The sequence below is a fragment of the Microcebus murinus genome, chromosome 2 (genome assembly GCF_040939455.1).
Source record: "Microcebus murinus isolate Inina chromosome 2, M.murinus_Inina_mat1.0, whole genome shotgun sequence".
Classification (NCBI taxonomy): domain Eukaryota; kingdom Metazoa; phylum Chordata; class Mammalia; order Primates; family Cheirogaleidae; genus Microcebus; species Microcebus murinus.
Genome location: NC_134105.1, coordinates 9,535,353 through 9,551,701, shown reverse-complemented (window position 1 = coordinate 9,551,701; position 16,349 = coordinate 9,535,353). Strand labels below are relative to the sequence as shown.

Genomic DNA, 16,349 nt, shown 5'->3' with positions numbered 1-16,349 from the left:
TTCAGTTTCCACTGGTTTAAAAGTGTTTTACAAACCACAGACCATGCTGTATACAGAGCTGCGTTTCCAGGATCATACAGTTACTGCTATCACTCGGCATTTATTTTTATCTTTTTTTGTTTTTGTTTTTTTTGAGACAGAGTCTTGCTTTGTTGTCCAGGCTAGAGTGAGTGCCATGGCATCAGCCTAGCTCACAGCAACCTCAAACTCCTAGGCTCAAGCGATCCTATTGCCTCAGCCTCCCGAGTAGCTGGGACTACAGGCATGCGCCACCATGCCTGGCTAATTTTTTCTATATATATTAATTGGCCAATTAATTTCTTTCTATTTATAGTAGAGATGGAGTCTCGCTCTTGCTCAGGCTGGTTTCGAACTCCTGACCTCGAGCAATCCTCCTGCCTCAGCCTCCCAGAGTGCTAGGATTACAGGCGTGAGCCAACTCCCCCAGCCTATTACTCAGCATTTAAATATGCCTTTCATTTGAGGGCCCTTCCACCTTCCACATTCTGTGCACTTTTTACCACGTTACCTACATAATTATAACGATGGTTCAAAAATAGGAAGATATTAAAGTGAAGCTAAGTTCTGATCATTGAAGTTAACCCAGACAAGTCTGCATCAAAGCCATCAGAGGAAAGACTGGTTTCCAGACCCACGTTTGTATTAAGAGATGGAACATGCCCAACCTTAATCATATGCAGAGATGGTTTCTAAATTCTTGATCACTGCATTATAACTACTATTATCAGACTAGAGCTGTTAAAAATTAACATTTTCCAAGTGTATGCCTATGCACAACTGTCACTCATGTGGAAAACTAAATTCTGAACCAGTGATATCCAAGGTGGGACAGGCATGCAAGACAATTCTGTAAGGGTATAGGAAAAAAACACAAAATATTAGAATTTTTATTTTCATTTCTTTCACTTCAACTTTCCTGAACTTCTGTTTTGTGTGTTTATAATGTATATATTACTTTATGTATATAATGTGACTTATGTACATAATGTACTAGATATGTATATATAATACATTTTATATATTTTATAGTGTATAATACATGGACATATATAATGCATAACATTAATTCATTTATATATTATACACATAACTAGGAGCACGTTCTGAAACATTTTACTGACAGGGATCAATGAATGAAAAAGTTTGGAGACTAGAGGTCTGGACACATAGTGGCAGAAAAGAATAGCTAGGAACATTAAAAAAGAAAAAAATCTCCCTTGAAGAAATGGAGTCAGAAATGGGAAGTGAAGGAATGAGAATGAAGAAGGTAAATAGAGTGAGGTGAACAAACCAGTAGATCTATGAGAGGAAGGGAAGATGGTAATATGGGAGAACCCTGGAAGGTAAATGGAGGGGCCCCTCAAGAATGTGAAGATGATGTATTTGTAGGTTAAAACTATAATGATGTTTACTTTTATGATTTGATGAAAGGAAATGACTCAAGTGTCTAGGGTGGATCCTGTTCCTGCCTGATGGGCAAGCAAGTGGAAAGACAACCGACCACCAGACATCCTAAAATAGATACTGTGTTGTCAGGTTACAGTGGAGCCAAGAGAACAAACTTGAAAAACAGGAGCTGTTTTTGGATATTTAACACAGGCTTAACACTAGTCAGAACCAGGGTTTCTATATGCTAATTTGGCTTGTGGAGGAAGTAAATGCCATAACATTGACAAAATCAATGACATAGAATTTGGATTTAGCGTTGTATTAGTGAGGTATTCCCAACTTTCTGAACTGGTAGAGGACAGTGCCTGCCTCGACCACACAACTGTCTTTCAATCTGACACCCCTTTAATTTACTTAAATTTCTTGTTACAACCATCACAAAAAGTGCAAAAACAGAAAGTCTCAATCTCTTTTCCCAAACCCTAATAACAAAATCAATTTGCATTGTAATTTTTTATTTCCCCTACCAGCTGGTGATTATAACCAGGGTATTAAAAGAGCCACAAGGAAAAGAACTGAAAAAGCCATCTTCAAAAATTGAGTTCCTAAAAAAAAAAAAAAAAAAAACCAAGAAAAAAAAATTGAGTTCATTTTCCCTCTCTATTTAAACTGTCCTTTCCTAGTTCTCCACATGAGGGATTCACTGACAGGAGGAATTGGTTCCTGAGTTTTCGTGGATTAACTTTTTACAAAAGAAGTTGCAAAAAAGAAAAATCCCTTTTAACAATTTCTTTGTGGCCTTTGCCAGCCTGCGTAATTGAGTCACACTCTGTGCCTTGAAATAAATTCTTTCTGAATAGCTTTATGCCAAGGTTCTAAAGTTCACATTGTGTAAAGGAATCATACTTCTGAACAAAATATTGACACATTTGCTTACCATAAGACAGCAGAACAAGCTTGTAATTGGGTAATAGTTTTTGGAACTATTTCCTAACTGCAGTAGAAAATCAAGATTTACATTCTGGGGCCTTAGAAGACTTTTATAATTTTCTTAATGTTTAGACTATATCCTCCTCTGCTCACTTAATCAAGCCAGGATCTAAGTGTTTTAGTGTAAAGGCTACAGAGCTATTGTCGCCAATTCTGTTTGATAAGACTAGCGGAAGCCTCAAAGCGTTTTGAAAATAAATTACTTTGCTTATTTAAGATGTAAGACGGACTGAACTTCTGTCCAGCAAGCCGTGTAGGGAAATGAAACCACGAAATCGCACTGAGAAGATACTAGGCCATTTTCAAGCAAATATCCTTACAAAGCACTAAGCTTTGAACTGACCCAAACTCTGAACTGTTACCTAAAAGAAGGGATTGTCGACTTACTACCAGGGAAGCACTGAAGGAAAACAGTTTTGAGTAATTTACTGTCTTTAAAAAGAATTTAACCACAAACGCATGTGGTATGGAAAAGAGCACTTCCAAAGACCTCAAAACGAGGTAGGGCCAAGTCTCAAACTTTCTCCTTCACCTAAAGAGCAAATCGGTACATTCAAAGGCAATCCGCGTATAGTTAAGCAGGAACCCTCTCCAAAAAAGCAGATGAACATATATCTACCACAGTGATCCAAACTGGTATTTCTGGTTGGTGAAGCAGGATGTAAGAAACCCTTGCAAACCCAAGACTGCTTCCTAGGTCCACGACTACACCCCAAACTCGGGATTAGTAAGGGAGAAAGGGCCAAAAAGCCAGAGAGTGTAGGGCTACTCAAGTCCACGCGCCCCTCCTGCTGCAGTGGGTGCGTCCGCGGTCAGGTTCTCTGCTCCCTCTTCCCGTACCCCACCCCACACTCACGGTGTGTGGGGGAAGCTACCGATTCCAGCTCCCTCCCGGATGCGGGGGCGAGCTGGGAATGGCTATCCTTGCTCTCCTCCACCCCCCACCCCCAATTCTTCACCAGTAGCAAAGGGAGGGCGTGAGGCCCCAAGGCAGGGAGGGCTGGCTCCGGGAGGAGGCCCCCGGCTCGCTGCCCGGCGTACCTGGCTCTCAGCTGCAGGGATGCCGGACTCGAGCTCGCACAGCGCGCGGAAGTTGTGCAGCTCGAAGTCGGCGTCGACCTGGAGGGAAAAGGTCACCTCGGAGAGGTCCCTCCGCACACAGTACACGGTGAGCAGCATGGCCCGGGCCCGACCCAGCTCGGCTCGGCCCGGCCTGGGCGCGGGGCGGCGGCGGCGTGGCCTGGCTGGTGCTGCCGGAGGACGGCGCGGGCTGCTCGCTCGCCCGCTCGCTCCTTCCCTCCCTCACACACGCTCAGTGAGTCACTCCCTCCCGCCCTCACCAGCGAGCACGGACACCGCCGCCCGCCTGCGAGTCCGCCGGCCTGCCTCCCACCTCTGCCGCCAAGCACACCAGCCGCCCGGCGCCCCGCCCCGCCGCAACGCGGCTGCCGTAAAGCCCGCCTCGCCTCCTCCGCCTTCATGACTCCCGGGGGCGGGACCGGGGCGGGGAGGCGGGGAGCCTGGAGTGGATTGGAGCGGGAGGAGTGGGAAGGGGCGTGGGAGGGCTGAGGGAGGGGAGCCGAGGACAGGGGAGGGGCGGAGAGGAATGCGGAGAAAGAAAACTCTGTTAAACTAGTTGTTTTAATACATAACAGTAATCTGTGCAGGAATCCACATTCACCAACAGGCATTTATTAAGCGCCTACCATGTGCTATGCACTGGCGACGCAAATATGAATGAAAACACAAGTCCTTGCCCTTAACTCTGGACCTGAAAAAAACAGAAAAACACTTCCGGCTGGCGAGGTGGCTCATGCCTGTAATCCTAGCACTCTGGGAGGCCTAGGCAGGCGGATTGCTCGAGGTCAGGAGTTCCAAACCAGCCCCGTCTCTACTAAAAATAGAAAGAAATTAATTGGCCAACTAACATATATATAGAAAAAATCAGCTGGGCATGGTGGTGCATGCCTGTAGTCCCAGCTACTTGGGGGCTGAGGCAGGAGGATGGCTTGAGCCCAGGAGTTTGAGGTTGCTGTGAGCTAGGCTGACGCCAGGGCACTCACTCTAGCCTGGGCAACAAAGTGAGACTCTGTCTCAAAAAAAACAAAACAAAACAAAAAACACCTCGAGCTAGTACAGGCGACTAACAGGCTAGTTAGTTCGGAAACATATTTTTTGAGGTCTAATTGAGGATCAGAGAGATTGATTTATTTCCTGTCTCTGTGATTTAGGATTAAAACCAAAATCATTACCCTGTGGAGGCTGTAGAACTGGGTGTGGGGGCTCTGGCCCCTCCCTACCTCTCCAGCCTTGCCAGCCTTGCTTCCTGAGCTCTTCCCATGCTCTGCCCTCCCAGCCCGTTGCTCACTCTGGGTTCCTCTGGGGCTCAGTTCCCCTACCCTGCAAAGTTTTCTGCCTGCTTGGACTGTGTCTGTTTCCTGGCCCTGACTAACCCCAGCATCTAGCCCAATGCCTTCATTGAGCACAGCTTAGAATCTATTCAACAAATTTGTTACTTTAATGGCCTGTTTAAGGCTACATAGCTGATGAGTAGTAGAGGCCCAGCATGTGAGAATGACTAAGAAAACCAAAACTGTGTGAAGTAAAATAAAATCTTAAAGCTCCCCCTCACCAGCTGATTGAAGGCACCCCCTCTTGGCCAAGGGGATACCCTAAAACTGAATTGCCAGCCAAGAGGAGGGAGGTCAGATGTGCCTCACCATGCCCCCCTCCATTCTTGGAGACATCCTTTGTAACTCATTAACAGGCCTAAGGCTTTGCAAGACAAACCTGCAGGGCTTCCATTTACACAACATATGGCTAGTAGCTTGTCTCTAATTAAGAGACTTCCTTAATTTAACTTAAGACATTCCAAGTCTGTACACAAAGCTTCATTTCTTTAACCAATTACAAGGCAAAGAGTCTTTAAACCCACCTTTAACCTGTAATCCCTCCCCCCACTTTGAGATGGCCCACCTTTTGGGCCAAACCAATGCATGCCTTCCATGTATTGATTTATGACTTTACCTGTAATCCATGTCTCCCTGAAATGTATAACCAAACAGTAACCCAACCACAGCGAGTGCGCTTGCTCAAGGCTTCTCGGGCGTGGCTCCCGGTCATGGTCCTCAAATTTGGCTCAGAATAAATCTCTTTAGATTATTTTACAGAGTTTGGCTTATTTTCCGTTGACAACTGGAAGATGAATATAGAATGGATTCAACATTAGCATCTCCCCATTTACTCCCACTCCTCCGTCTATGGAGCAGGAACCCTTCTTCCATTATAACAAAAGGGAAGGAAGAAACAAGGTAGCTATGAATGGTACCTATACAAGGTAGCAGCAAGTGGTAGGTTTGGTGGCAAGAAAGAGAAAATTATTAGTTGAAGTCTTTTATAAAGAGAGAAAGTTGGCCGGGCGTGGTGGCTCACACTTGTAATCCTAGCACCCTGGGAGGCCGAGGTGGGTGGATTGCTTGAGGTCAGGAGTTCGAAACCAGCCTGAGCAAGAGCAAGACCCCATCTCTAGTATAAATAGAAATTAGGCCGGGCGCTGTGGCTCACGCCTGTAATCCTAGCTCTTGGGAGGCCGGGGCGGGCGGATTGCTCAAGGTCAGGAGTTCAAAACCAGCCTGAGCAAGAGTGAGACCCCGTCTCTACTATAAATAGAAAGGAATTAATTGGCCAACTGATACATATATAAAAAATTAGCCAGGCATGGTGGCGCATGCCTGTAGTCCCAGCTACTCGGGAGGCTGAGGCAGGAGGATTGCTTGAGCCCAGGAGTTTGAGGTTGCTGTGAGCTAGGCTGACGCCATGGCACTCACTCTAGCCTGGGCAACAAAGCGAGACTCTGTTGCAAGAAAAAAAAAGAGAGAGAGAGAGAAAGTTGAGGAGCAGGGGATTCAGGGGAGTGATTGTATTGACTACAAGTAACAGAAAGCCTATCAGTGGCTTAAACAAATAAGTATATTGTCTCATGGGATAGGAGGCCTGGAGGTAGGCAACTATATTGGTTCAGTGGCTCAATGACAGCAGGGCCAATACTTCTGCAATTCTTTTGGCCTCTCCCAGAGGGTTGCAATATGCATCATTTTGCCTATTCAAGGAAGAAGCTTGCCCAGAAATCCCTCAGCAGATTTTTGCTTACATTACGCTGGACAGGACTATGCCATATAGATGAAAGAGAGGCTAGGAAACTGAGTGTTTAGCTTTTCTAACCTCTTTTAAAGGACATAGATGGGGAAAAGGTGGTTGGGAATGAGTACTAGCAAAGACATACACATAGTGCCTTCCATGGTGGAGATGGTTTGAAGTAACCATGGCAAGTTGAGCAAAGAAATGTTCAAGGATAGCCAGGTGGTGTCATGGAATCAGCTGAGGATGGAATCATTGATTAAATTTTCTGTTGTATTTTTTCTAATGGTGCTCAGGTTCCCAGATCGGCCAGATTTTATCACAACAATATCTCCTATCCTACATGCTCTTCCTACAATGTGATCATGACATTCCTTCCATTATGTGGGTGCTGTATGTCCCTCGATTCAAATCATGGCAGACTGACTTTGGCATAAGTAACAATGTTTTTTAATTTTTATTTATTTTTTAGAGACATGGTATCACTTTGTCTCCTGAGGCTAGATTGCACTGGTACAATCATAACTCAATGTAACCTCAAACTCCTGGGCTCAAATGATCCTCCTGCCTTAGCCTCACCAGTAGGTGGGAGCTGCAGGCTCACCATCATACCCAGATAATATTTTATTTTTTAAATATTTTTTGGTAGAGGCTGGGTGAGCTGGCTTACGCCTGTAATCCTAGCACTCTGGCAAACTAAGGTGGGAGGATTGCTTGAGCTCAGGAGTTTGAGACAAACCTGCACAAGAGTGAGACGCTGTCTCTACCTAAAAAGTAGAAAGAAATTAGCCAGATAACTAAAAATATATAGAAAAAATTAGCTGGGTATGGTGGCACATACCTGTAGTCCCAGCTACTTGGGAGGCTGAGGCAGAAGGATTGCTTGAACCCAGGAGTTTGAGGTTGCTGTGAGCTAGGCTGATGCCACGGCACTCTAGTCCAAGCAACAGAGTGAGACACTGTCTCAACAACAACAAATATATATATATATATATATATATATTTTTTTTTTTTTTTGGTAGACATGGAGTCTATATTGCCCAGGCTGGTCTTGAATTCCTGGGCTTAAGTAATCCTCCCACCTCAGCCTCCCAAAGTGCTAGGATTACAGGCATGAGCCACTGAACCCAGCCACACAAGTGACATTGTGTGACTTCTGAGACTCGGTCATGAAAGGCAATATAGATTCTCCCTTGGAACACCTGCTTTTGGAAACCAGCAGCCATGCTATGAGGAAGCCCATGCTTATGCAATGAGACCACATGAAGACAATATGTGTAGATGTTCCAGGCAACAGCTCAGCTGAGATCAAAGATCACCAAGCATATGAGTGAAGGCATTTCCAGATGATTTCAACCACAGCTGTTGAGTCATCTCCAGCCTATATATCTTTCCAGCTGAGGCTGTAGACATCATGGAGCCATCTCCATTGTACTCCTTTTGAATTTGTGAACCATAGATTCTGTGAGCAGAATAAAATAGAAATGTAAATGAAAACCACAAGGAGATACCACTGCACACCCACTAGGAGGGCTATAACAAAAAAGACGTATGTCCGGCTGGACGCAGTGGCTCACGCCTGTAATCCTAGCACTCTGGGAGGCTGAGGCGGGAGGATTGCTCGAGGTCAGGAGTTTGAAACCAGCCTGAGCAAGAGTGAGACCCCGTCTCTACTATAAATAGAAAGAAATTAATTGGCCAACTCATATATATAGAAAAAATCAGCCGGTTATGGTGGCACATGCCTGTAGTCCTAGCTACTTGGGAGGCTGAGGCAGGAGGATTGCTTGAGCCCAGGAGTTTGAGGTTGCTGTGAGCTAGGCTGATGCCATGGCACTCACTCCAGCCTAGGCAACAAAGCAAGATTCTGTCTCAAAAATAAAAAAATAATAATAAAAAGAAATAAAAAAAGACATAATAACAAGTGGTGATGAGACTGTGGAGAAACTGGAACACTAATACACTGTTGGTGGAAATATAAAATGTTGCATCCATTTTGGAAAACAGTTTGGCAGTTCCTCAAAATACTAGACATAGAGTTATATGATCCAGCAAGTCCACGCCTAAGAATATATCCAAGAGATGAAAATATATATCCACACAAAAATGTGTACATAATGCAGTGGCTCATGCCTATAATCCTAGCACTCTGGGAGGCTAAGGAAAGAGAATCGCTTGAGGTCAGGAGCTTGAGACCAACCTGAGCAAGAGCAAGACCCTGTCTCTACTAAAAATAGAAAAAATTAGCTGGGCATGGTGGTGCACACCTGTAGTTCCAGCTACTCAGGAGGCTGAGGCAAGAGGATCCCTTGAGTACAGGAGTTTGAGAGTTTCAGAGTTTGAGGTTGCTGTGACCTAGGGTGATGCAAGGGCACTCTATCCCAGGTAACAGAGGGAGACTCTGTCTCAAACAACAACAACAACAAAACTTGTATATAAATGTTAATAGCAGCCTTAATCATAATAGCCAAAAAGTGGAAATATGTCAAGCATCCATCACCTGATGAGTGGATAAACAAAATGTGGTATATCCATATAATGGAAAAATATTTGGCAATAAAAAAAGCAGTATTACGGCCGGGCGCGGTGGCTCACGCCTGTAATCCTAGCTCTCTGGGAGACCGAGGCGGGCGGATCCTTTGAGTTCAGGAGTTCGAAACCAACCTGAGCAAGAGCGAGACCCCGTCTCTACTATAAATAGAAACAAATTAATTGGCCAACTAATATATATACAAAAAATTAGCCGGGCGTGTTGGTGCATGCCTGTAGTCCCAGCTACTCGGGAGGCTGAGGGAGAAGGATCGCTTGAGCCCAGGAGTTTGAGGTTGCTGTGAGCTAGGCTGACGCCACGGCACTCACTCTAGCCTGGGCAACAAAGTGAGACTCTGTCTCAAAAAAAAAAAAAAAAAAAAGCAGTATTACTATATGCTACAACATACATGAACCTTGAAAACATTATGCTAAATGAAAGAAACCAATCACAAAAGACATGTACTATATGATTATAATTATTAATATATGAAATGTCCCAAAAAGGCAAATCCATGAGAGACAAAGTATATTAGTGTTTACCTAGGGCTGGTGGCAGAAGGGGGAATGGTAGTATATGGGAAGTGATTGCTAATGGGTACAGAGTATCTTTTTGGGATGATGAAAATGTTCTAAAATTGGTTGCAGTGATGGTTATACAACCCTGTGAATATACTAAAAACCATTTAATTGTACATTTTAAATAGATTATTTGTATGATATGTGATTCACATCTCAATAAAGTTGTTAAAAAATTTTAAAATGCACACTGCACACTGGTGGAGTTGGGAGAATGGGTTGTACTATGGCAAAAGGGGAAACAGGAAAATATGGACTACAGCAGGATTCTCGGTGGGAGAAATGATGAACTGGAGAGGAGGCAGTTGAGACAGAGAGAAGCAAGTGGGCTGGAGAGATACTTTTTCTTTCTTTCTTTCTTTTTTTTTTTTAACACTTATACACTTTGAGAGAGATCTGGAAAAGTCAACAAAACTTGCCAATGGGTTGGACTTGGAGGATGAGGGTGACAGAGGAATGACTTCTGAGTTAAGAGAAAGGAAACCCAAGAAACAATACACAATCAACACATCCCAGTAACCAAGATATACTCTTTCTGTGTACCAAGGATTCAGATCCAAGGTCGTAGTCCTTGGAATGTGGTGGGCAGGGGGCTATTCTACAACCCTTTCCCACTTAGATTTACCAAGCTTATGTGGCAAAGCCCTCTGCCAACAATTTGGCTTATTGGTCTAATGTCCCCAAACTAGTCCCTCCTGCCTGTTTTTTGTGTGTTTGTTTGTTTTGACAAGGTCTTGCTTTGTCTCCCAGGCTAGAGTGCAGTGGCATCACCATAGCTCACTGCAACCTCAGACTCCTGGATTCAAGCGATCCTCCTGCCTCAGCCTCCCAAGTAGCTGGGACTATAGGTGCATGCCACCACACTCAGCTTATTTTTCTACTTTTTTGTAGAGACAGGTCTCACTCAGGCTGGTCTCCCTGGAACTCCTGGGCTCAAGCAATCCTTCTGCCACAGCCTCCCAAAGTGCTAGGATTACAGGCTTGAGTCACTGGTGCCCCACCTCCAGTCCTTAATTCTAAGTCAGGATGGAGTGGTCTAAAGGTTGAGCAAAGGAGGGAGATCTCAGAATCCAGAATCCTGCTCTAGATCAGCAAGGCTACCAAGAATAGATCCCATTTATTGATCACTTCTGTGTGTCAAGCACCTTGCAAATGATTGGTAACATTTACTGAATGCTCACTTTGTGCCAGGCGCTCTTTTAAGCACTTGATGTTGAGTCATTTTATCCTCAGAAAAATCCTATGAGGTCTTATCTCCATTTTACAGATGAAGAAATTGAGGCATAGAGAGGGGACAGTCTCTTGGTCAATGATACAACAGTAGTAAATGGTAGCACCAGGATTCAAACTAGACAATTTGAATCAAGCCCACAGTCTTTTTTATTTTATTTTATTTGTTTTTTCGTGTACAAGGTTCTGGGGCCCCAAGAGAGGGGGGCCCCAGAAGTCGCCCAAGGCCCACAGTCTTGACCAGTATTTTACACTGCCACACATATGACCCCATTTCATTTTTTAAAGGCCCCCGGGGGCCAGGCACAGTGGCTCACATCTCTAATCCTAGTGCTTTAGGAGGCCTAGGTGGGAGGATCACTTGAAGCCAGGAGTTCGAACCCAGCCTGAACAACATAGTGAGACCCTGTCTCTACAAAAAATAAAATTAAATTAAAAAATTAGCTGGGCGTGGTGGCGTGCACCTGTAGTCCCAGCTACTGGGGTGGCTGAGGTGAGAGGTTCACTTGAGCCCAGGAGTTTGAGGTTACAATGAGCTACATTGACACCACTGCACTCCAGCCTAGGCAACAGAGTGAGATCCTGTCTTAAAAAAAAAAAAAGTTCTCAGGGATAGGAACTATTAGTATTCATTCCCATTTCATGGATAAGGAAATTGAGGCATGTGGGTGTTAAATAATCTGCTAATTTGCCCATGTTCACATAGTGACAGATTTTTCAAATTGAAAGAAACTTTTAAGAGTGAAAACATTTGTTCCTAATCTTTAACTAAAACAAAAATGCTCTGCCTACACATTATGTGTGGAGTCACCTTGCTGTGCTCCAAAACTCTTTCATCACACCAGCAAAGTTTCTACTTCTAGGTTCTTACCAAACTAAAAAGAACAAACCAGTAAAGGCATCTACCCTGGTTAATTTTAAAAATTCCTATAGTAGGAACCAATTCCCACAAACACTGTAAATAGTTGTTTGATGTTTGTGAACTACTGCATTTTTTTTTTTTTTTTTTGAGACAGGGTCTCCACTCTGTTGCCTGGGCTAGAGTGCAGTGGCATCATCATAGCTCACATCAGCCTCAAACTCCTGGGCTCAAGTGATCCTCCCCTGTCAGCCTCCCAAGCATCTGGGCCTACAGGGGTGTGCCATCACACCAGTCCAATTTGCTTTTTTTTTAAAAAAAAAAAAACCAAATATATATTGTTCTTTAAACTTTCCCTTCATCATTGGTTTCTGGTTAGGTTGCTCAAAGAAGCCTCTCTCACTGTCTTGTTTCTGGCATGTCAAATGATAGCTGCTGGTGCTTCATTTTACTCATTTTACCTTAACACAAAAACCTCTTTTTATTCTTAGGCCAGGATCATGTGCATATGTATAATGTAACACTGCTTCCCTTTCCTGCTTATCTTTCCTAAGATCTGATAGCCTTTCAGTCCCACTGTATTCTGGGTCAACTCCTTTTCTTCATTTCCAATATACCTGTACTCACTGCGTTATCAAAACATTTAAGTTAATATTATAGACTTCTCTTGGCTCTAATTTCATTTGCCATAATTTGCCTACTCAGAAGGTTGGGGCTAGAGAGCAGTTCAGCCCTGGGCAATACTCAGCCAAAGTTTGTCCTTGGCAAGCTCAACTCTGTGCCTGGACTTTCTCCTTCCCCTGCTCCTTTTAGTTCTCCCGTGCTCCTACTTTCGTTTTCAAAACCTACTCTCAAGAGGCTGGGCATGGTGGCTCACGCCTATAATCTTAGCACTCTGGGAGGCTGAGGCAGGCGGATCGCTCAAGGTCAGGAGTTTGAAACCAGCCTGAGCAAGAGTGAGACTCCCATCTCTACTATAAATAGAAAGAAATTAATTGGCCAACTAAAAATATACAGAAAAAAGTAGCCAGGCATGGTGGCGCATGCTTGTAGTCCCAGCTACTCAGGAGGCTGAGGCAGGAGGATTGCTTGAGACCAGGAGTTGGAGGTTGCTGTGAGCGAGGCTGACACCATGGCACTTACTCTAGCCTGGGCAACAAGGTGAGACTCTGTCTCAAAAAAACAAACAAACAAACAAACAAAAAAAAACTACTCTCAAGAAAGGATCTGTACTCACTCACACTAAGTGTTTATGACTGCTGAAACTTAATATGATCTCTCAGGTTATTTGCATTTTATAGGGAATAAAGGTGGGAAAAGTAAATTTTCTCAAGAAACTTCTGGTCTGACATGGCCTACTTCACTTACTCTGTTGCCATCTGAGCAGGGAATTTTTTTTTGCAAAGCCAGGATTTGTTTATCTACCCTTGACACACTTAGTTCAAGACCCACTTTGGTTGCTGAATTGTTCCTTTCTATTCTTTCTCTGCAACAAACACTTGGTTCTTCACAAAAACTTGGATGTCCTTTTTGGAACACAGCATAGTTGTGGAGAATTTCAGGTGTTATCGGTCAGTGTATAAAGGCTGACTTTTAAGATATAAAGTGGATACAAAGCATTCTGAAAGTGGGCACTGCTGATGCAAGTTGGTTCACTTACCATAAGCAAGAGAACCATGTTGGGCATAGAACATTTAATAGCACTTCTGGAGGTCAGGGAAGGAGGAAGAGTGGATAGGAGCCCATGGAACCAGATTATGCGGTAAGCAGTTGTAAGGACTTTGGCTTTTATTGACTGAAATAGGAAGCCACTGGAAGATTTTGAGCAGAGAAGCAACATGATGTGACTTGAGTGTTAAAAGATCACCTTGGCTGACTTGTGGAGCCAGGCAAGAGTAGACTAGTTAGGCTACCGCAGTAACACAGGTGAAAGATCACAGGGGATGCGACCAGGGCGGCAGCTGTGGAAGCAGGGAGAAGTGGTCAGATTCCAGATGCAGCCTGATGGCAGGGCCACCAAGATGTCCTGATGCGCTGGCTATGGCAGGTAAAAGGGAAATCAAGGATGACTACAAGGTATGTGCCAGTATTACAGAACATATTATAGTACTTTGAACTCCTCTGCTTCCTAGAGGAAATTTTATTAGAAAGGCTTGTGTCACCAACAACCTCCTGGGGTCTTTCAAAACGGTCTATACCATCCCAGTTATCACCTCAAATCGCTCTCGCATTAGGTTTTTTGGCCAGGACTGTGGCGAGGTCCCCCCACATCCTGATCTGCCTGTTATTGGGACCTAGATTTCACAGACTGACATGTGCATAACCAGGCTCTGTCCCCTGGGAAGCTGGATTATAAACCAGAACGCGGTTCTCTAAAATTACCAATGGAACTACCACTTTTCCAGTAATTGCTTCAACAAGACGCGTCCCCCCACCCCGCCCCATAAAACTGTTGCCCCAGATGCAGTCTCCCTTCTGGTCAGCGCTGAATAAACACTGGCCAACTCAATAGCCTTACTTTCCAGCTCTGACTTCTTAGGAAACGTCTGGGTAGCCTAACATTTGCTGTTGGACCGGTTGGTCAAACCTTTCCCACAGGCGGCGGATTTGGGTCTCTGACGTCAGTCTTATTTTGAAGAAATGCTCGTGCACGACCAAACAGGCCTCACGGGCGCGATTCTGCACCGCTTGGCTGCTTCACCACATCTGGCGCAGGCAGGCCTCACTGCCCGTTTTGTCTCTCTTTGGTCACACCACCCAAGGCCAGGACTTTGTACCAGGTCGCCGCGGAAAGCCAAACAAGCCAGCGCTTTGTGGAAACGTTCTTGTGCGTCATCACGTGCCCGGAGCGTACTCTCCCAGTATGCAGTGGTGCTTGCTCACGTGACGAGCGCCGGCCAATGCCTGGCGTCTGCGCGCTTGGCTCCTGGTTGCTAGGCGACCCCAGCCCGGGCTGGACGTGAGCTGCTGTGGTGTTTTCCCGGAGGTCGCGGTGCGAGGTTCAGACCCTGCCCACGCGCTCGGACGTGTTCAGCGCTTGCGAGGATGTTTCGTGGCTGCAGCTTTCACTCCGGCGAAAGCCCGGAGTGGCGTCCCCTTCGAGGCTTGAGCCCAGGCGCCCTGGCACATCCGCGCTCAGGCGGGCCCTGGTTCGTCTCGGGCTGACCTAGCTAAGCCGGGTCCATTCACTGAGTCCCTAACGCGGCCAGCTGCGCTCGAGACAACCGGATCAGACTGGATTTCGGGCAGAGGTGTGGCCGAGGCAGTGGCGGGCTGGGAAACGAGTGCCCGGTAATAGTCCTAGGCGTGGCTTCCTGCAGCTTCCTTGGGGCTTAGGTCAGGGCTCCTTGCTTTGGCTAGAGGGGAAGTGCGCAGGAGGGACTCTGTACAGTGTTTCTTTCCCGAAACGGTTTATGTCTTGAATAGTTGTTGACTGAAGGATAACATATTTCAATTAAAAATATATATATTCTGGGTGGGAGGGGGGAGGAAGGGACGGGTATATACAACCACAACGAGTAAGAAGTGCAACGTTTGGGGGATGGACATGCTTGAAGCTCTTACTCGAGGGGGAAGGAGGGATGGGCAATATAAGTAACCTTAACACTTGTACCCCCACAATACGCTAAAATAAAATTAAAATTAAAAAATATATATATTCTGAAAAGCGAAAACACTCAACATTTTATTTTTGATTAATAGATTTTGCATTTTAAAAGAAGTTCTGTCTTTGGGATATCTAGTAACAGTGGCAGTCTTTTTTGCTGTTTAGGATTTTCAGTCCAGAAGTGGTTGTGGCATGCCTGGGACTTGTATGTAGTTCACTGTTTATTAAAGGATTTGATATTTCATGTGTACCTAATATATATTGGATAGGGTTTTACTTGTTTTAAGTCTAATCATCAGCCTGAGAAATAAGGTGAGCAAGTTTCACTGCCCCTTGTTTTCATGCATAGGACCAAATGACCAGAGCAATTACAGTCATGCATGGCGTAATAGGGTTGTGTGAGGAATGGGCATATGAATATTTGTTCAATGTTTTGCATTGAGAAGGTCAGTGCATTCCAAGCTTGAGTGTGTGTAGTAACCACTTAAGGATCTTGTTAAAGTGCATATTCTGATTCATTAGGTCTGGAGCAGGGCCTGAGAATTTCTGCGGTTCCGAAAAGCTCCCAGGTGCTGGTGATTCTGCTGGTCTGATGTATACTTCAAAGATCAATAGCCCTAGATGACACAATTAATGGCATAACTGCCTGGTTTCCACATCTTTTATGTGAAAACAATTTCTTAACACCTGTAAAATTTCAGTTATGGATGAAGGGAAAGTCATAGGATGGAAATGATAAGTAACAGATAACCCACATAGAATTTTTATTGGTGATTTTGACAATCTGAGAATTCACAATATTTGAAATGCTGGGCTTAAAAGTATCAAGCTTTTTCTTGTGAGAAAGGCTTTAACCAAATGGGTGAAAATTCTCCTTGGCATTGAAGTTCATAGTTAACTCAGATGACTCCTGCTGACACATCAAGTATCCCCAGTTCTTTGGTTCTTCAAAAAGCTTCATCAGTGAGGATACAGCTACAGTTCTGAATACAAAGACTAAGCAGTGAA

At 44.7% G+C, this 16,349-nt stretch overlaps 1 protein-coding gene across 5 annotated transcripts in view; it reads right to left on the bottom strand.

Annotated features, from left to right (window-relative positions):
* Positions 1-14,980, bottom strand: part of DDI2 (DDI proteasomal shuttling factor 2) — a 56,707-nt gene extending 41,727 nt beyond the window's left edge. For 2 of the 5 annotated variants that reach the window (XM_075994286.1, XM_075994308.1), the window contains exon 1: positions 3,442-3,734. In XM_075994286.1, the coding sequence (XP_075850401.1) occupies positions 3,442-3,579 (138 nt within the window). In that variant the 5' untranslated portion in view covers positions 3,580-3,734. The other 3 variants (XM_075994288.1, XM_075994293.1, XM_075994297.1) reach the window with 3 other exon arrangements.
* Positions 14,981-16,349: the final 1,369 nt, after the last annotated feature.